This window comes from Zootoca vivipara, chromosome 7 (assembly GCF_963506605.1).
Source record: "Zootoca vivipara chromosome 7, rZooViv1.1, whole genome shotgun sequence".
Lineage (NCBI taxonomy): Eukaryota > Metazoa > Chordata > Lepidosauria > Squamata > Lacertidae > Zootoca > Zootoca vivipara.
In genome coordinates, this window is record NC_083282.1 from 16986315 (window position 1) to 17008657 (window position 22343).

Below are 22343 nucleotides of genomic sequence, written 5' to 3' on the forward strand. Positions count from 1 at the left end.
TTCAAAACAGAACTTGTTTAGATTTGATTTGCCACCAAAAAATAAGCATTATTAAGATGAACCTCTCAACATTGTTCTCAAAGACTTCATAGACTCAATGACATGTACTCTTAGATTAATCACCCATGTCATTTTGGAGTAGACAATCTCTTCTCTTTTGATTATTCTCTGTATTCCAAACTGAGAAATTTAAATTAATCCTCTTTGGGTCCCTATTTACACACAATACAACTAATATAAGAATTGGTGCCCACAGGACTTGATTGCTGTGCCAGAACACCCAGAGTTAGTATTTCAGAAATCTATGGCTTCATCACTGGTGTGCTAACACTGTGTACATAGCAATTGAGGGACTGGTTTCAATATGGAATGTTGCATGACTATGTTTTTCTTATAAGCCCAGCATCATGTTTAAATCAGGCAGTGATTTAAATCCCAAGTTATTAAATCACTGCTAGGTTTGCTCTTGAAATAATGACAAAACCACGGGTAATGTATGCAACTTTAATTTACTGTTATTTGATCTTTTTGTATTCGTGACACCCGTTTCGAAATGCTGAATAAATAATTCTGACTGAAGTTTGTGAGTAACTGCATACAACAAAATAATGCACAAGTGCATCCACCCATAATAATATATTTATTCATCCCCACAACCAAGCTCATGTTCTTCCTCTATGGAGCTCAGACAGAGACTGAGAAATGAAGATGTCCAGATAAAATATTGGAGGAAAGTCATGACAGTTTAGAAAAAGGGGTGGGGGAGAATGCCTCAAAATAAAAAGATTTCTGGGCTTGGCAATCAGTCACTAACAAACTGATATAATGAGGCTGCTGAAATCTAGGTTATAACAAGCCACAATTTCAGAGTCTTCAGTTAACAAATGTGACAGCTAGTATTGAGGTTAAAGGGGGGGGGAAGCAGAGCTTTGTGTGTGCACAGAATGCTTTGGTGAATTCTTTTACTCTGCAAAACCTCCTGAGCACATTTTCCCCTTGTCTGCTAGAAAGAGGTGTTATTCTATAGGCTCTATTTGAAATTTACTTGGCAGTCTGAAGACAGGAAGGAACAATGTCATGGACTGGCTGGATGCAGAGGAATGGTGGGAGGCACCAGCTAGGGAACCCCCAAGGGAAAAATGGTCAGAGCCAGGGGATTGGTGGTGGGATGATGATGGTCGGAGGGAGAAGGCAGAGCAGGCTAGGAGGTGGAGGTGTTGGCAGCTGAAGTGGTAACGGTTTAGGGAGCAGGAAGAGGCTGTCACAGAGAGCAGTCCAGAACTAGAGGAAGAAGTGGAGGCTGGAGAGGAGGGGGGCCAAGAGACAGAGATGACGCAGGCTGATGATGAAGCCAGGGAGCCGCCCCCCCCTTCCTGTGACCAGCTCCCCTCCTCCCTGGTCTCCCAAAACCTGCAAAGGTATGAAGAGGGTAAAGCAAAGACAGATAAGGTGAAGGAGCCTCAGATTGCTTGGGAAGCAACTAGGGGGAAGGAGTCTTAGGAAGGAGTGGAAAGACGGGGACCTTCAGTCCTTGCAACTGCCTCACTGGGGAAAGATCTACTGGGAAGATTTGCTGGGCTCATTATGCTTGAGCTGATTGGTTTATTTGAATAAAGAGTTAACTTTACTGGCACCTTGTGAGTTATTACTTACCTGACCCTGCCACCCGCCTTTGACAGTACTGTATGTCATAGATTCCTGACAGAAGTTGGAAGAATTGGCTTGGGTTACTTTATCCTAGAGCAAATATTACTATTGCAAGAAAAATATGTTGGCTTATATTCAATGCTGCACACATGTAAGTGGGAAACTTATAATGGAAAAAACAAAAAAAGCAGACCTAGTCTTAAGATGCTGCAGAGTACCGGAGTTTTAATTATGGACCCAAGTAACTTTTCTGTTGATTTCAAAGGGCCTCTAAGTATGACTAATGCTGGCTATTACCCATGTTCTCTATATCTTTAGATTAATGTGTAATTTTCACAACCATTTTAGCATTGTATCTGCTGCTCATTAGTTGAAAACTGAAACAGAACACCAGGTTTTTCTCACAATTTGCTAAATGACATATCCAAACAAAAGCACTAGGCCAGTGGTTTTCAACCAGTGTGCCGTGGCACCCTGGGGTGCCTTGAATAATGGTCAGGGGTGCCATGGGCAACACTGGCCTCTGTCCCTCTTTCTCTCCCTCTCTCCTCTGATGTGCTCTCATGACTGCCTCCCAAAGGCTTGCACAGCTGTTTGTTGCAGCAGCTCTGGCTACAAGCTCCACAGGCGAATGGTGCCTCTGGGGCTGGCCAGGGGGTGCTGGCTGCCAGGAGCTAAGGTGGCATCAGAGTAAGCAAGCAGATGAGGGAGCCCAGTCATCCAGCCCTTGCTGTTGAGAATGGACAGAAAAGTGTGAGGCTGGGCAGGTGGGCAGGTTCTGCACTAGGCTTTGTTGTGCTTGCTGTGTGCAAGGCCTGCCTGGGAGCTGAATGCCCGGTGCTGAAGGGGAGCCTTTTCCCCATGCAGACCCAGCAGCGCCTCCTCCTCCTGCTGCTGCCTCCCAAGGTAAGGTGCTGGCCTCACATTCACCTTTGGCTAGTCTCCTTTGGGCCACTAAGGCTGAGAGTATTCTCTTCCCAGGCCCCTGTGGGGCAGTGTGAAGAGGCAGCTTTCTTTGGTGCCTGGGGGGGGGGGGGCAGCTCAGAGACCAGGGATGGCAAGAGTGGATGCCCAGAGGACTCTCATGCATGAAGACAGGAGAGGAGACTGTGGGAACACTCCACGAAGGAGGGTGTTTGAAAAAGGGTGAGAGGCTGCCACCTCTGCAGGCAAGGGGTGACATAACTGGGCTCCTGAGCCCAACAGGGGTGCCGCAGAAAGAAGGTAGTTGGTCAAGGGAGCTGTGGACTCAAAAAAGTTGAAAATCTTTGCACTAGGCTAAAACTTTCAAGGCAAGCTTTAATAGCTGTAAGACTATGTATTTAACCAAGGCACTTAAACATATTGCATTCTGGTAATGAAATTCCAGTCTACATTCTGTCTTCCTGAGACAGAAAAAAGGTCACCAAATACAAACCGAGTTGTTTGTTTCACTGCTTTGAGAATTTGTCCCAACTGAAAATCTGTCTATAAATTCTTAAATAAAAACAAATGTGGTACTACAATAATTTCACAAACAATTTAATATTTATTTACCTACAGCTGAAAAGCATTCAGAGAAAGTTAGCAAATAGAACACTGCATGCAACTAAGTACAGTGAACCCTCTGGATACGGATTTAATTCATTCTGGGGGTCTGTGCGCACCCCGAAAAATCTGTAACCAGAGGCGCCACTTCTGCGCATGGTGCGATAAAGCGCTTCTGCACATGCGCGCAGCATGCTTCTGCGCATGTGGCGAAACCTGGAAAAATCTTCCGGGTTTGCTGCTTTCGCAACCCGAAGATTACATATCCAGAGAGGAACGTAACTCGAGGGTCCACTGTAGTCAGAAGTTTAACATTGTAGCATTTTCTAAAAATCTCCCCCACCCCACCCAAAAATGTTTCACACATTGATTGGTTACCATGGAAAGTGAACAGAGATGACAGCCTACTTGGCAACAGTGTTGCAGAACAAGTTGATGAATATGTTCCACTGTGAGTCAACTTCATATGAGCCTTAGGGAGTAATTTTGACATGTACTATGAGTAGTTTGTTTTTTTTAAAAAGCCCAACTGCATTTTTTAAAAAAGCCCTTTAGGGCATACCTACCAGGATTTCCCTTCCTCCCAGCAGTTCCTCATGCAATTTTGGAGTTTGGAGGAACTTTACAAAGGCAGGCTTCCCTCTTCTTTCAAATATATTAGGAGGAGGAGGAGGAGGAGGAGGAGGAGGAGGAGGAGGAGGAGGAGGAGGAGGAGGAGGAGACAACACAACAGTGGTTGTATCCTTCCTCCCAAGATGGAGAGACAGAACATTGTCTCCAATGTCACATTGACTTTTGGAAGCATTCAGAGCCCAGTGCCTTGAAAGCACTTTCAAACCAGTAAAACGTATTGTAGCTTTTCAAATCTCCAAGGTTCAGTCTACATGCAAGGAGCCTTCACTAGTCTCCAGGCATAGGAGAAAAGCAGGAACTTTCCCTGTTTCTAAGCTCTCACCTGGTAAAATACGTGCTTGCCAATGGCTGGTGAAGTTATGGGCTCTTGCAAAGGCTACCCATTGGCTATATATTGCTGTGATTTCCCAGGCAATTGGCCATTCCTATTTTTGCAATCATGTGGCAGGCTATAAAATCAGGAAGCTTATCATCCCCCTAATGGGCAACTGTATGTAGCTGATGGTTTGGGCAGTGGGTTGGCATAGGCTGGACTTTAGTTATTTGATACATTCACCTTTTCTGTAAACTTTTTAAAAATTTAAGCTAGGCTCCAGAATTTAAGTTTAGAAAATGGGGGAGGATAACTTTATAATGAACTTTAATTAATGCACAGATTCCACACAAATGTGCACACTGAGATTCCGATTTATGGCACATGAAAGTTCAAACATTTTGCTAGAAATATTCTAAGACATCAGGATAAGGCTTCCTTAAATAAACAAAACAGTAGAAGCAAACAGTGCTGCCAACTTCCTAAATTTGCAAATCACAATTTGCCTAGTCACCTGGTGTAAATATAAACTGCCCAAGGCAAACAGGCCTATTCCAGAGGCTGTCCTTTGTAGTGTAAAGTTTATAGCTTGTTCTCAGTTGAAATTCAGGCAGTGAAGAAGAAATACAGTAGTTAAGTTTGCATATGCTCAGTTCTGCACTGATTGAGCTTTTAGTACCCTTGCTGGAATGGCTGAAACCTTCTGTTTTGTTTTACAAACAGTGTGGCTTTCCTACTACTGGATTTTATATTTGATTGAGACTCTGTCAGCTTCATTATTTGTGCTAGTTTAGAACTGTGGGGTTACCGGTATCTTGTTTACTTGGTTGCAGTTTATTTCCAGTTCTGTTCCTATGCATATTTACTTGGAAAGAACGTCCACTATGTTTAACAACAGTTTTTTCCCCTTTTATATATAAAAAAACCCCTGTACATATGCTGTGCACCATTCGCTCAAGCAAGTCCCACTGAACACAATCTGGTTTACTACCTTATATTCTTATACTGCTCTTACTCATATCAGATTTCCACTGGATCTGTACATCATAAAACAAAAATCAGAAGAGAAATACAGGTAAAATGGCCTCATAGGTAAAGGTAAAGGGACCCCTGACCATTAGGTCCAGTCGTGACCGACTCTGGGGTTGCTGCGCTCATCTCGCTTTATTGGCCAAGGGAGCCGGCGTACAGCTTCCAGGTCGTGTGGCCAGCATGACTAAGCCTCATACTTTATCTTATTAGTCTGGGATTGCTGTAATGCAATATTTCCTGTATTTCACTGAAGTAAGCTCTCTTCTTTAACCATCTACATTTGATTCTGCAAATGATAGAGCCCTCTTTCTACATATGCTTCCCTAAACCCTTCTCCACTGGTACCAAACTTCTTGTTTAGCCTAATATTATTTTCTTTATCTCCATGCAGCTTCCTATCTCAGGAATATCATTCCATCTGCCAATATATTTTCTTCCTCTGCACCAACTTTCAAGTGCCTCCTTAAAGCACATCTGTTCACCTTGATTGATTTCAAATTCCCCTTTATTTTTCCTGCCTGCCTAATGTGTCTTAATTTTATTCTTAGACTGCAAGTCTGCAGATGGGGCCTGTGGCTTTTTATTTTATTCCTGTGACTAGGAATGCAAAACAAAAACATGATTCTGTCACAGGCAACCCAGTCCACTGACACACTATTTTCTACCATACACAATATGCAGTGATCCATGTATTTCTCACAAATGTAAGAAGCAGAAAAGTAAGTAAATAAATCAAATAACACATTAAGCTAGAATATACAGTGTCCCAACAACACTTGTGGTCAACTAGAGGAAAAGACAATTAGAAATAGTCATCATATAAACCTTCTTGGCTGAGGTAATGAAAAAGTAAATTAATAGAAAGGCTGTCCAACTGATTCAGCTCAATGTGGGAGATTGCAAAGGCAGCTGCCTTTTAACTAAGGGAATTCTAAGTGCTTCAGTCAGTAGTGTGTGAAAAATTGTCATTTGTTATTGATGAAGTAACTCATTCAGAGGACTGTTAAAATACATGCAGAGACCAGATCCCTCCCCCCTCCCCCGCGTTGATGGGGCCCATGTAAGGCTGCACTACCCTGTTCCGCCCCCTTTTTGTGACATTTTTAGGTCACTTCTGGTTCGGCGTGAAGTGTGCGGTCGCGCATATATCGGATGCACATAAAACAATCGCTGCCTGTATAGAAGGAAATACTTTAAATGTATCGAACTGGAGATTGAAAATGAGCCAATTTCATTACAGAGCGGAATGCCAAATGTATTTTCACACCTACAGAATTAAAAGCAAATAATTGTTATAAACAAGAACCCAGTGTCAATGTCTGGAGCTTATCTCTCAGTACAGGTCATACTAAAGGAAGTTCTACTAAAAAGGAAGTTCAGCACATAAACATTATTTGATATTAGGGATTTACAAACTCGTTTTAGCATTTATATCCCGCCAGCACTGAAACTGCTACATAATTTTTGTATACTGGCACTCAGCATCTCATTCTGCTTCATTAATCCACCAGTATCTTGCAAAAAGAACTGAGGCCGAAGTTTCGATGCATATGGTCAGGGGGAATTCTGCCAAGTCCCCACAGCTGGATTTCCTCTGCTGCACTAAACGAATCAAAGTCATTTGCCAGTAAAATGTGCCTCTAACACAGGAAATAGCATGAAACTTCATACTTTTACAATAAAAAATGTGTTGCGGTTCTAAATGGAACTATATTTATAAAGTATGCTGCATCTCATGTACATAGTGTTGGGGTTGGGGGAGAATGCTTCGCCAAAAAAGAATATGGGCACAGAGTGATTAGGTATTTCTAAATACTTCTATATACACAGAAAAGAGAAGAACTGCATGAATGTCCATCCCTCCAAAATTAAGGGGGATTAAATGTGTGCACATACACACAGAGAACTATTTTGAGATAGCAGGGATTTCAGGTTCACCTTAATACACCCTGAGATTAGGGCTGCAACACTGCATACACTTTGCAGCCAAAGCCATACAGCACAAATGTTACAGATTCATTTTCTCAACTTGGTCCTTAGCATTACATCTGGGAAAAAGGTAATGTTTACTTCTCATTTCTTCTCACAAACTCTCATTACAGACTACCTCTTAAACTTATACTCACAATTAGAAGACATTTACTGGGGAGTAAGTAGCATTGAACTTAGCAGGAACTCCCCCACTGACTACACTGTAACAATGGCAAAATAATGGATTTGTCCAATCCTGCCATGTACAATTTAATTTATAGCTACATAGCACATTTGAAATTAGCTGGGAAGAGTTTGAATCCAATTAATTACTGGTAACACAACATAGTGCTATGATTTTGTTTAAGATTTAGTTTGCCAGGAAACATGTACTGCTACGCTGTGGCCAAATCATAAAATTTAATATTATGATGGCACTGCAGAATACTACGGGCTGACAGCTTCCAACATTACTTTTTCCCACTAGCAATGTCAATTTGTATGGAGAAAGGCAACCAGGTAATGGCATAAGGCCAACATCTTTGAATGTCAAATGCCTGAAATCTATGAAGGGCAGAAAAATCACCCCCTCCAGTCAACAAATGTGCTCTGGAGCACTGGGGAACACTCATAACAGATTTAGGGGGTACATGAGGGAGGAGAGAAGAAAGCATTGTTACGCAAGAAGAAATCCTTGTGCTTAGTGCTATGTTGAATACAACCCACAGTGTGCATGCAGCCCAATGGCAACTGCCTTCTTCCACATTAAACTCATTGTTCTCAGAAACTAATAACAGACACACACACACACACACCTTAATATTGCAAGGAACTATACTGCTAGACAGAGCAACAGCATTCCAATAAACAAGAAAAGAAGGGTGGTGAAACATATCATGGAAACTTCTAAGATCAGTCTGTGATACAAAAGAAAACTTTGGTTTTAGATGAATAAATCCATAGTGAGACGTACAGCACATTGAACAAACTTGGGCACTCTCTCTTAAACCATCCCTTTCCTCACAGGGCACCACAAAGAAACATCAGGTGCACATTATTAAAAGAAATATATAAAATTATACTTTTCAGACACAGAAGAGACCCAAGATTTAATGGTTTATAATTTTTACACAGCTGAATGTTTCTAGCACAGGTTTTCACAGCTACTCTAACGCAATTTAAAATTTCAGTTTCAATATTAAATGTCTTCCAGGTTGTTATACTATATTAACTGTCCTTTACCTTTACCTTACTATAGTATATAAAATCCCAAGCTTGTAAGAATTATCAGAATTCTGGTTATTGATACTAAATTAAATAGCATGTTTGTCACAAAGTATGCCACCTCATAAAAACTCAGTAAGAGAGGACAAATGAGACCATTTTGCAAATAGAAGAGAGATGTGTGTTACAATTCTACACTGCTAAACATTAATTTTGAAACTGGGTTTCTTAAGTCCAATTTCAAAATGCAGCACACTAGACCACAATAAAAATGCCAAAGATTCTTTTGAAAAAAATACTTGTAGCCTAAGAATAGCTAGCTCATATTTACCAAATTCAAGCACATTCACTCATTAGTGAATATTCCAATTCTTGGAAATAATCATTGTAAAACCATGTAACTGCATGTTTGTGCTGTTTATAGCTGTCACCTCCATGAAAACTTCAGATTTGGCACATTGTTGTGATATATATAACACACACACACACACACACACACACACACACAAAGTAATTGTCTGTGTTTGCATGTCATAAGGCGGCGTTTTGATTATCATGACACAGGTATCATGGTTTAACTTTATTGTGCACAAGCAGCATGCTGTCTGTCTGATTGTTCCCACTTCTTTCCTGGTGCAAACAGGACAAACTATAAAACTCTCATAAAGCTTGCTAGCCAAACTTAAACCATGCATTTTTATTGGATTGTTGAACCTGGCTTTTTTGGGAACAACAAGATCCTGGGTTCAGATATAACAAGAGTTTCTCCTGCTTTTAACAGAGGAGGAGTGAAGTAGGAGCAGTATTTATTCAAAACATAAGCGACAGTATTTATTCAAAACATTTATACCCCACTCTTCATTCAGAAAGGCTTGCAGAATGTCTTACGGATCAATAAAAACAACACAGTTGCTCCTCTGAGGCTTACAATGTAAATACAGTATGCACAACATAAAAGGAAAATGGGATGGGGAGGAAAGAAGAAAAGAAGCAAATTCACATGCAAAATTATTGATATTGCAAGGTTCTAATTATGATAAGCTCTGATGGAAAGGGCTACAGGCCTTGATAGTCAAGGTCCACATACATATACTTCTGGGCAACACACAGAAGCTACAACCACTTGGTAATCCATGCTTCACTTTAGATCACCCTTTCACACTTTATAGAGAGTCTGTGGTACCCAAGTTAACCCTGCCATTATCTGATCCAGTGGCTCTCTCAGTCAAACACAGGAAAACTGCAACCCTCAGTATTATGCAATTACAAACCTCTCTTTTTCCAATTTTAAACACAATGATTTAAGTTGAGACACCTCAAAACTGTAATATGATGCCCTGGTGAGATCACAACTAGAACTGTCTCCACATGTGGAATAACAGCAGGCTCTTCAAAGTAGAAAATGGCAACTAGAATGATTCAGGAAATAAATAGAATTTTGTATTGCTGAATGTTCAGAAGGCTCTTTGTTGTAATTTACAAATGTCACACTAAAGTGGGGAGAAATGCTATGCAGGATCGAGAAAAATGTGACCATGATGAACCAAAAGTGATTTCAAGCAAGTCCAAGAGCTTGGTTTCATTCAGTGGGATTTTTGCCTTTTTGTTTTTGAACAGCAAATTCCTATGCCGTAACCCGAACTATTTTGGAGAACTCAGTTTCAAAAGCTGTTAGCCATAATAAAAAGGACGCCTGACCATTAGGTCCAGTCGTGACCGACTCTGGAGTTGCGCGCTCATCTCGCATTATTGGCCGAGGGAGCCGGCGTATAGCTTCCAGGTCATGTGGCCAGCATGACAAAGCCGCTTCTGGCAAACCAGAGCAGCGCACGGAAACGCCGTTTACCTTCCCGCTGTAGCGGTTCCTATTTATCTACTTGCATTTTGAGGTGCTTTCGAACTGCTAGGTTGGCAGGAGCTGGGACCAAGCAACGGGAGCTCACCCCGTCACAGGGATTCGAACCGCCGACCTTCTGATCAGCAAGCCCTAGGCTCAGTGGTTTAACCACAGCGCCACCTGGGTCCCATATGTTAGCCATAATAAGCACTGATAAATGACTACATGTGCATGTGTGTTTGCACTTGAGCACACTGTTTAAGAAACAAAGCCCTGAATCCCCTTGAGCACACAGAAACAGCTGTGTAATTCTTTGTATGCTGGCCTTAGAAGTTAGAAGTTATAAGAACCACTGCATACAGATTTGCCTTTAAGAGGTTAGAAAGCAAAAGAAGATACCTTAATATAAATTCAAGAAATCTTCATAGTACAGCTGTTGGAAGGAAGAACCTCACAGGGTTTCAAAACACTGGTTTCTCAACTGAGATGAAGTAGTGATATTATTATTTTAATGAATTGTAAAAAGTCTCCCCTTCCTCTGAAGCTTCAGGCACTGCGACAACCAGAGACAGGTGTTATGGATTTCATTAAATATTCATTTGGGGGTAAATCTGTGGATGACTTTTGTATTACACCTAGGACAACTTCACCCAGTACATTTGATACTTCTCTTCATATTCAATCACAGTGATAAAATTTACTTTTAAAAAACAAAAATTGAAAGACTGATAATTGCTTCTGTGATCATCATGGAAACTAGGCTACCACGTAGCCTGTCTGCATGAACCTCCTCCCATGTGGGTCTGCCAATTTTCAACATATCATTGCAAAATGCAGAAATAGAGGGAGGAACTGCATATAAACATCACTGGAACTGTGTAGAGAATTGCTTCCAACACAAAAGAAAGGCACAAAAAGTAGCCTCAAGGTGGTTCAAGCCAGCATCCTAGTAGCATTTTGTGTAATGTGTGACTGTTCCACTGGTTGAAATAATACCTTTCTCCACTTCCCCAGGAACGATCAGACAAGCTTACATGGCAGTTAGACTAAGTCTGAGATTTTTACTTTATCTTTTTCTGTACTGTACTGCATTACTTTGTATAATTATGTACACCAGCTGGAGCTATCTACTTTGCTGGCACCTTCGTGCAACACAGTGATCATTCCTAGTCTCTGCAAATGGCATAAAATAGAGATAGTTGTGGTATGAGCCTAGTCTTGGGCGTTGGACCTTCTGGCTCCTTTCTAGTTCCCTCCCAGAAATTCCACTGTCCTGTACTTTTTAGGGCTGTTCTGTAATAGGTTTACTGAAGGAATACTTTGAGACTGGATATTACAATCCCCAACACTAGGTCTCAACATTTGTGGGGGAGGTTTCCAGTTCTGTGTTGTTTGGATCAGCAACAGAACTGCTAGGACGCATAGGAAGGAAAACAATAAGTTGGTGAGATTTATGGAGTAGTTTCCAATTCCGTTAAAGGAAATTAGATGCTAGATGCAATGCACGCATGCGCATATATACATATATGTATATGAATGCGTTGCATCTAATTTCCTTTAACAGAATTGGAAACTACTCCATAAATCTCACCAATTTCAGCCCTCAACTGAGGGACTATATGGGCTAAAATTAAACACAATAGGTTTGAGGGGCTCAAATCTGCCAGGAAACAGTACCTTTTTGATCTGGAAGCCTCACGCGGAATCCCATCCATTTTTGGGCAAATGCATTATTTTGGTCACCCAATGGTGTGGCCAGAGACACTGACTTCACGTGCATCATGCAGTTCCAAGAGAACTCAGCCCTGGCACCGAAAATAGGCATTTGGCGGGTGGGAGTGGGAATGGGAGCTCAAGATGGTTTTGAGGAGGAAACGAGTTCATTCCCCACCGGGTCTATAAGGATTGGGAAAGGACACGTTTTGCAGGAGGAGGAGGATCAAAACCGAAACACGTCTATAGCATTTACGACTACACTCCCTGCCCGCGCAAAATGAGCGTGTCTCCGGCGCCTTTGAAGACTTAACAGGTGTATTGCGGCTGCGGGGGAAACGGAGCAGCCCCGCTTCTGTGCTGGGGCGCGTCCACACTATAACGCGGCTGAGCGGCGGCATCTCTCTGCCTGCCATTCGCCACCGCTCCGGTCAGGTTAGGGCTTCTCAAAACGAGGGTTTGTGGCAGCGGCGGCCGAGGCTGTTAGTTCCCCTTTTACCTGGACGACTCTCCGCTGAAGCTGCCGCCGTCCTGCAGCCGCACCTTGCAGAAGAGGATCCCGTTGACGAAGGGCACCGAGGAGAGCTCGTCCAGCTCCAGCTCCACGCGGAATTTGAACTTCTTCTTCTTCATCATCATGAAGGCCATGAAGCGGGGCGGCGGGAAGCAGCCGAGAGGAGGGAGGGAGTGAGGAAGGAAGGAAGGAAGAAGTAAACAAGGCGGCGGAGGGAGGGGGAGAAGAAGCCTCCCCACCTCACCGGCGGGCTAACCCCCTGCCGGCTCCTCCATTACCACAGCCGCGCCGTTTCCTCCTTCGACCCTTGTGACCAAGCGCAGGAGGAGGCGGCGAGGAGAAAGAGGAGGAGGAGGAGGAGGAACAGCGGGGAGAAAAGGGGAGGGCGGCGGAGGGGGGGGGGAGAGAAACGCTCCCGCCCGCGCGCGCTGTCTTCGCCTCAGGCAGGCGGCGCTGCCACGCAGCGGCACCCTGCCGCTCTCGCCTTGTTGAGCCCGCCCGCCTGCCGTTCAAAAAAAGACCGCCTCCCTTCCTGAAGCCACAGAGGCGAGTCCGCCAACCCCTTTCAGGGCAGCATTCCTATCTTATTTGCCAGCGCGGCCAGTGGTTGGGGCAGGGCCGGGCCAGCCCGAGACGTTTTTGGCGCCTGAGGCGAACGACAAAATGGCGGGGGCTCCACAACCCCCTCAAGGCTGCCTTGTAGCCCTGCAGACAGTGCGAACTTCCACCAGCCCCAGGCCAGCATGGCCAGGGGTTAGGGCCTGCCTCCAGGACGTTTTTTTTTTGGGGGGGGCACAAAATGACTCCACCCTAGGGAATGAGGGGTGATTGAAGTTATACATCAGAACAAGGGGTCGGGAATAAAGATCTACGTTGGGATCTGTGGGTCCTGCCGCCGGAGGCAGTTGCCTCAGCTTGCCTCCTGGCTAGGGATGGTGGGAGGTGAGAGTCCAGCAGCATCTGAAAAGCCACAGGTGCCCCAGCCCTGCCCTGCCCTAACAACCTGCCCCCAGGCTTCATCCCCTGGACAGTTAAGAAAATGTTCCAGATTAAAGATAATAGTACAGAGTGGGCAACCCTGTAGCGCAAGCCAAATCATGTCTACTCAGAAGCCAGCCGCACGGTGTTCAATGGGGCTTACTTCCATTGTATGTATTTAGGTGATAAGAGGGCAGGCTTATTGGTGAAAGCAACCCATGCCCAATTTAGGTTGGTCATTGAGCTGTTATTAAAGCCCTGTCCGAAAAGTGGCAACCCTGCAAAGCACAAGAGGAGGAAGGAGGGACAAGTTCTACATTACACAACCTCATCCTTTCCCTGATCACGTCTCAAGTTGCTCTAAAATAGTTGCTGCCACCAACCCTTCCACTCTTACAGTGATTAATGTGATGTGGTTCACTCCTTTTATCACTTTTTAGCCACCCTGATTGCCAAGGAGCATAAAACAATATACCGTATCTCCTTGCCTTCTTTAAAGTTGATATGTGCTTGTGTTATTGGATCAGTGACCTGGAGAAACTTCTTTCACACCCTTCCTGTGCCCTTCTTGGCCAAAAACCGTTGCACAGGCTAGATTTCTAAATGTATTAAGGACCTTCAATTGAGAAGTTTCTTAAAATAGCAAGAGGATTGCAATCTTGAGCATGCTCAGCAAAAAAAAACCCTAGTAATATTAAGACTGCTGATATCATTAATCACTTGATTTAAAAGATTGCCTAAATGCAGACGAGCCAAAGATGTATTTGCCAAATATAATGCGGTACCAATTACTTCAATTTGTTTATCACCTTTGATCCATGGAGCTCAAGGCAGTGTACGTGGCTCGTCTCCATCAATTTTGACTTTACAACAAACCTTTCAAGTAGGTTAAGAAGAGATACAGTGACTGGCTCAAGGTCACCCAAGGGAGCTTAATGGCTGAACAGAGATTTGAAACAAGGGTCTCTCCCTCCTGTCCTACGGTAGTTCAACACTGCATCAGACTAGCAAATGTAATGATTACGGATATGCAGAGTTTTCAGCAGCACAATTTTTATACAGTATACCCTTTTTAACAGTTTCTCCCCCCCCTCTCTCTGCCAATTCACAATATTTCATCACATGGGTGGCTTTAGAATGATTTTGGGGGCATTTGGACTTCAGTGGGGCTTTTCTCCATTGGTGTGCCCTCTTCTTGGCCAATCCTTACAGCAGCGTTTCTCAACCACTGTTCTGCGGCACACTAGTGTGCCGCGAGACGCTGGCTGGTGTGCCGCGACGTGCGGTGACGAGAAGGGCGATTTGCATTGTCACGTGCCTGGTGGCCACCAATAAACAACGCTGACCCGCCGGAAAGCAATATTTCTCCTCCTCTTTCCCAAAGCTCAGTGCAAACGAGCCTGGCGGCCGCCAATACACAACACTGACCCGCCAGACGCCTTGTGAAGCCTTATTACAGGAGATTGCAACCAACACAGCAATTGGCAAGTTTCTTAATTGGCAAGTTTTTTAATGGTGGTGTGCCTCGTGATTTTTTTCATGGAACAAGTGTGCCGTGGCCCAAAAAAGGTTGAGAAACACTGCCTTACAGCAACCAAGGAGGTGAAGCAAGTGTGGAGGCTACTCTCCTCACTCAGAGAGGGAGATGACCAGGCAGTGACAGCAAGAAGGATCAGTGGGGTAGGGTGGGGGTTAGAGAGTGTCCTTATTTACATTAGGGCTTAAAACACAATGTGGTTGTGCCCCCCCCCGGTGTTTCAAGTTGCTTTTTCACTTTGCTGTACACACCAGAGAGGAAGTAGGGATGTCTTTACCTGACGTGCATTTCCTGATGTTTCTTTCCGCCAAACTCGTATTCACTGAAGCTGTCATCTCTGCATGCACTGTCCCATACGTACACACCTCATCTTAAATACAGCTTACATTTTCAAATCTGTATTATTTTTGTTATTCAGTAGGTGCTGTGGGTTAAACCACAGAGTCTAGGGCTTGCTGATCTGAAGGTCGGCGGTTCGAATCCCTGCAACGGGGTGAGCTCCCATTGCTTGGTCCCAGCTCCTGCCCACCTAGCAGTTCGAAAGCACACCAAAGTGCAAGTAGATAAATAGGGACTGCTCCGACAGGAAGGTAAACGGCGTTTCCGTGCGCTGCTCTGGTTCGCCAGAAGCAGCTTTGTCATGCTGGCTCCATGACCTGGAAGCATGACCCTTGGCCTATAGAGCAAGATGAGCGCCGCAACCCCAGAGTCGGACATGACTGGACCTGATGGTCAGGGGCCCCTTTACCTTTACCTTTTTAGATTATAAAAGTGGTCGTTGTTGGTGGTGGTTTTTTAAACATCCGTACATAAGCCTGATGTTATATCTCCCTCTACTGTGTTCACAGTATCACTACAAATGTTCAAGAAGAATAAAATACTTAAAAGGTATTAACAAAATATATTTTATGTATTCTATAATATATAGATATTGAATATGTGTGTCTAACAATTCAATCCTATAAAACAGTGCTCCTATAAAACAGTGCTGTCAATCCTATAAAACAGTGCTGGACCAGTCAACGTTTGGTAATTTTACTGCGGCCCGCTGAGGGGGGGGGGACGTTGATTGTTTATATTTTATTTAGATTGTTTTGATTTAATAATTTTAATTTAATTGTATTTAATGTTCCTTGGGCGGCCCGGTACCAATTGATCCACGGACCGGTACCGGTCCATGGCTCGGGGGTTGATGACCACTGCTATAAAAGTCTACTCAAAAGTTAGGTCTACTGAGTTTGATGGCACTTGGGATTTAGGACGAGCTGAAATCAGAGACACACAAATTTGTTTTGCCAAGCACTTCTTCAGTGGCTCAAGGATTTCCTTTCTTTCCCTCATCTCAGAAATATTATTCTGCTCACCCATCAACTCTGAAGCTCCTGTCAATCATCACTAATTATATTCTATGAATTAATCATTTTATAGTTTGCTTTTTGCTTTGTAAAGGACAGACTTTCATGACATGCTTTATTCAGTGGTATTGAGTCATCAAGAGGGGTCATGATGAATTGTGAATCATAAAGCCTAATCACTATATTTCTATGCATTAGTTTAGGAACACATAGTTGTTAATGCTAAAGTGTTAGAGGACAGTGGTGTTGAGTGTATATCCCCACTTTCATTCATATACATACACACACCATGGCACATTATGTTTGAGCATAGGGCGGGGGGGGGCACCTCACTGGGCTGGACGGAGTGCTAGAGTGTCTTGTAGGAAACAGTTTCCTGGCACTGGTCACATGTCATCTGGAGTGACTCAATCTTTATTTTGGGGTGCAAAACATTTTCCTCATTGATATACAGTGGTACCTTGGTTTAAGAACAGTCTGGTTTAAGAACGATTTGGTTTACGAACTCCGCAAAACCGGAAATAGTGTCCTGGTTTGAGAACTTTACCTCAGTCTAAGAACGGAATGGTGCTGGAGGAGACTCTTGAGAGTCCCATGGACTGCAAGAAGATCAGACCTATCCATTCTTATGGAAATCAGCCCTGAGTGCTCACTGGAAGGACAGATCCTGAAGCTGAGGCTCCAATACTTTGGCCACCTCATGAGAAGAGAAGACTTCCTGGAAAAGACCCTGATGCTGGGAAAGATAGAGGGCACAAGGAGAAGGGGATGACAGAGGAGGAGATGGTTGGACAGTGTTCTCGAAGCCACCAACATGAGTCTGACCAAACTGTGGGAGGCAGTGGAAGATAGGAGTGCCTGGCATGCTCTGGTCCATGGGGGTCACAAAGAGTCGGACACGACTAAACGACTCAACAACAAGAACGGAATCTGAACGGTGGAAGGGCACCGGCAGCGGGAGGCCTCATTAGGGAAAGCGCGCCTCGGTTTAAGAATAGTTTTGGTTTAAGAATGGACTTCCAGAACAGATCAAGTTCATAAACCGAGGTACCACTGTACATATGAACCCTTTTTGGCTTGGGGGGGCATCACACTTGAGAAGTCACTTGTGCAAAAACAAAGTGAACATGATCTCCCAGTTATCTATTCACCTGGCTGTATCATGTTTTAAATGAATGAATGAACGAATGTTGTTTGGTGTGGAAAGAATGCTGGTGCTGTGCATCTCAAATGAAGCAGTCTCCCAGTCATGGAGACATAGCCCAAAGCTGCTTTTTGCCCCTGGTTCAAGGGTATATATACTTACTGTTCTTTCTTCAGACAGCTTGTGTAGCTGTGTTGAATAAGGAACTGGGAACTAGCGACAAACTTTAGCTTCATGTCAACTTAGGTCCCATGCCTTCTATTGTTATAGGATCAATGCCTGTCATCCTTACCCGTGCTATGATATTTGTGGGGAAACAGAGGCCAAGGTTCAGTCTGCCCCTGCCTCCTCTCCTAGGCTCCTAGCACTCTGTCAGCGATCAACTAGTCTATTCTGATGAACACCACCTTGTATACTACCGGTATGTGAAAAGTAACCAAGCGCAATATAACTATGGTGATGGTATAACTTTCTTGGAGTCAGTAGGAAAGAGATTAACTGACAGGATGTGGCCCTTGGAACATAAAACATTACCAATTATTTGAAATAATACACTTGGTGCAGAAGTTACATGGTATGGAGTAGCTATTTTGCCTTTTCTCTCTGAGGCTATTACAGTATATTAAATTAAGTTGCATTCCCTTGGAAAATGAACTATAAATACATTGATGTAAGTGGTAGAATCCTACCGTAGAAGACTGCAGTAGCCTGTAATGCATTTTCCTTTGTGCCACAATCAGATTTGGTGCTGGAGGGTGGTATCCTGCACACATATACTTCCACTGGCTTTAGTATGTTGGAAAGGCTTGCCAAATGATCAGATACAACCCTGTTTTGCCGCTCTTGTGCCCTTTAACAGAACTACAACCTGAAATACATAAATCAGCAGCTGGATATTTTCACAACCCGAAAATAAACATTACCACCTGTTGTTTTTTTTTGCATATTAAGGTGCCATTATGAGCAGTTTAAGTTGGCAACCTTTCTTGCGCACTAGGAGGTAAATGGGTACATGGCTCCTCTGAAAGTCTAAGCCCCATTGTAATCAATTTTGTTGTTCTGGAGGTGAACAACAGAAACCTTGTAATAAGCTATATTAAGCAGGAGTGTACATGTCTTAGAAAAAGAGCTATAAATAGAGTCAGGTGTGGGTGGCATTGAGGCAAATGAGAATCACACTAATTAAAGGACTGTGTTAGACAATGCATGTATATATAACATCTTAATATTGTTGGCACCAATATCAATGCATCACATTGAGTGAAAGCACAACAGTTCCAAATTAAATATGGTTAATAGTAACTGAAATGTTACCCTACTTCTGTAGAAGCAGACAATGAGAGAAACAGAAATTCCATTTAAAAAATTTATCTAGTGCTCTATACATCAGTCAATTTCCTTAATGAAAATCTAGTAAAAGTTTCCTTATATACAATTGATTTGTAGTCTTAGCTATATGCCCCCCCCAACTGGACAGATACAGAGGTGGACAGGACTTTTTACCCTGGATATCTGTGGAGAAAAGGTAATGTTTGATATTATTTATTTATTTAAATATTTATTATAATACGTTATTTATTAATTAGATGATGTGCTCTCCCAAGCCCACATTCACAACATGTTTGCACTCCTGTCTCAGAGACGTCTTGGTCTGGCTTGGTCTTATCCACAGAATAGAAGATGGCAGGACCTCCAACAATGTGCTCTACAGGGAGCTGACTTCAGGCACTGGCCTATTGGCAGACCAAATCTGGGTTACTTACAAACATGACATGAAGACTGGCAACATCAGCCCTGCCTTGTGGGAATCCCTTGCAGATGCCTGGAGACAATCAGTCAGCTCATGTATCCATAGCAGTGACCAGAGGAGGAATGATCACTGGGAGGAGCACAGAGAAAAGAAATAACATGGTGCATCTGCGGTAGCACAACTGGATGCCTTCATCTGCCCCAGGTGCAACAAAACATGTCTCTCCCATATTGGTCTCAACAGCCAGAGCAGGTGCTGCAACCTTCCAACAGTTTGACTTCATTCCCAAAGGCACACTCCTCCAATGTCTCTTGAGACAGATGGATGCAAACCATAGAAGATTTATACCCAGCCTTTCAATCAAGTGGTTCTTAAGGTGGCTTACAAGCAACAGGTAATGCTATAAAAGAAACCAACACCCCACAAACACAACACAAAACTGCCCTTAAGTCCTTTGGCTGGGGGCACAGCATGAATCCCTTCAGTTCTTTAGGAGGGGGTAACTGGAGCAAAATATTATTTCTTGAATAGGTGAAGAAGCAAACTACCTATAGCCGCAACTTCTCCAACTAATGGATGAGACCAGTTTGGTCTATTTGACAAACTCCACCTGCTAAAATCTCCTCTTCTATATTAAAGGTACACGAGAAGCTTCCTGTTTTTGCATCTGGCAATAAGGTAAACAGAAGCAAGAGAGAATGTGGTTTCTGTACTTGTAATAGGTGAATTCTGTACCTTTAATAGTTTAGTGAAGCCTGTTAAAATTCCTTCTTCCACACAACTGTTAAGGGTGCAGGAACCCTGCTCTCTGTAGCTTCTGGCCACCCTATTCAGAAATGCAAAAAACAGGCACCTAGTTAGGCGTGCCAAGAACTTAGAATCATAGAATTGTAGAGTTGGAAGGGATCCTGAGAGTCATCTAGTCCACCACTTGCAATGCAGGAATCTCAACACATGGTCTCCTATCCAGTGTGAAACCATACCAGGCACTGCTTAGCTCATAGCTGCCAAGTTTTCCCTTTTCTCGCGAGGAAGCCTATTCAGCATAAGGCAATTTCCCTTAAAAAATGAGAGAACTTGGCAGCTATGGCTTAGCTGTGCAAATGTGCTACCGGTAGTTGTTTTACTGCTGCCAGCAGCATGGTCTGCAAAATCACATTTGGATGACTCACTCAGTTTATGGATCCAAATCAGTCATAGGTTCAGCTGAGAAGAGACTTACAAAATAGTATAGCTGTCTTGGAATGGCACTTTATTTTGCCTGTTTAACAAAGGTGGATGGACAGGTTGAGGCTTTACAGCCCCCTTAAGTACATGTTGTAAAGAACTCTAGAAATCTCAGGGCTCTCAGTAATGAACCAATCAATAGGTGAGATGCTCTAATGAATAAGATTAGGTACCATGCCAGCGTACAGGAGGTCGAGCAGTGGTGTAATAATCGAAGAGGAATGTAGAAAATTTAGCTCTAGGACATATTTTCATAGATGGAGCAATGACATCATCAGCTAGAGATCTAAGATAATTGACAGATCTTTCTTGCTCTTGCAAGTGCACAAGGTGATAATGAGTCTTTCAGGTTTTACTATACTATTGTTTGTGGCATCTTAGTATTGAGAAAACCAGAGAATCAATTAGGGCTTCCTGTATTGATTCCCCTTGGGCTGGGACTATGGGGGCTGTCATGGTGAGCTTCTTCATCTAAAAACCAAAAACCAAAAACCAAACCAGCTGCTGTGTTTTCTCTGTTTAATAGATACATTCAACAGAAAAAAAGAGAAAGGTTTAGGAATTTAGGGGTGTGTGTGTGTGTATGAGTCCGCATACAATTAACATGGATATCTATCTTTCCTTGCTGGTTTTTTGCCATGGCAAGCCAAGCATGAATAGTTATATGCCCTTGCTTTTTGACATGAAAGCTTGCGACAATATGATTTTATTGTTTAATACACATACTGTACAACAAACTACTTATTTTTTTAAATATACATTTCTTTTTATCACATATTCATCCCTTTTGTTTCTACAATATCATTTTAATAAGCCACCTTATATCTGATATAGCATTTGTACTTCTGTATAATGTTTGGAAGAACTCATAAACAGGAAATAATAATGATATCTATTGTCTTTTAGGCAGTGGTACAAACCTTGAGAGAACAAAGTTCCTGCCCATAGACTTAACAATCTAAGAGTTATGGAATAAAAAGGACAAGAGATAGTTAAGGAACAGGAAAAGAACCAGATTCAGGCACTTATTCTGTTACAATTACTGTACATAACTGTTTCATGAGTATGTGCAATGGTCATTGAGGCAGTTCTAGGAGAGGCAGAGCCATTAACAGTTGGTCCCATATACTATCTCACTTTTTCCTCTGCTGCAATCAGCTAGCATGACTAATAATCAACAATTCTGGGAGAGGAGCAGACAAATGGCAGTTGATCCCAATCAAACATTCCAGATGCTATATTATCCTTTAAAAAAGAAAGAAACCAATTTGCACTTGTAGCTTTCTGTTTTCCCAGCAGTCATACTTGAATGACTTCAAAACATAGTGTTTGTTTTAACGTAGCTGTCAAAGGTAACAAATTTGACTATGCAATTTATTGTTCAAGCAGAAATGATGAGTTAGTACTGGATGTATGAATGACTCACTAGCTAAGTATCGATATTAAAACAGCTTATGCAATCACACACTAGGATCACTCTTTGGTTGGTTTTAAGCAACATATGAATAGCAGAATATCTGGGTGATTTTATTTTTGCATAAAAATAGTTATGTAGGCTTCTCTAATACATACTATGTTGTGTGAACAGTCAAGATATAAAACTGGCTGTATAAATGGAAGTCAGCCAGCTCTAGACTACTTGTACTATTTTGTTATTATTTAAGAAAAGGTTGATGGAATGTTGTGATTACAACATTACACATAGTATAGTCCATATGTATTTTTCCTACATGGAGATCCTCTGATCCATTTCACACATTGTACAAGGGGAAAGCTAGGTTTGCTTGTTAAGCTTGCATTCAAGAGGGAGTTGTAGTTCATTCTGTCCCTTTGAAGAGTGTATTTGTATGGTTCATGTGTTTGTGATGTCTATTCTACATTTGTCAATGTACTTAAAAGACCTTAGTGACATGTATTTTTTATATATGTAAAGCCTAAGTA

The 22343-nt window shown here is 42.7% G+C and overlaps 1 protein-coding gene across 2 annotated transcripts in view; it reads right to left on the bottom strand.

The window, feature by feature from the left end:
- The window catches only part of EEIG2 (EEIG family member 2), a 31153-nt gene extending 18385 nt beyond the window's left edge, over positions 1–12768 (bottom strand). Inside the window, exon 1 of one of the 2 annotated variants that reach the window (XM_035122169.2) lies at positions 12397–12768. In XM_035122169.2, coding sequence (XP_034978060.1) covers positions 12397–12545 — 149 coding nt within the window. In that variant the 5' untranslated portion in view covers positions 12546–12768. The remainder of the gene's footprint in view (positions 1–12396) is intronic. The other variant, XM_035122171.2, reaches the window with a different exon arrangement.
- Between the last annotated feature and the right edge of the window lie 9575 nt (positions 12769–22343).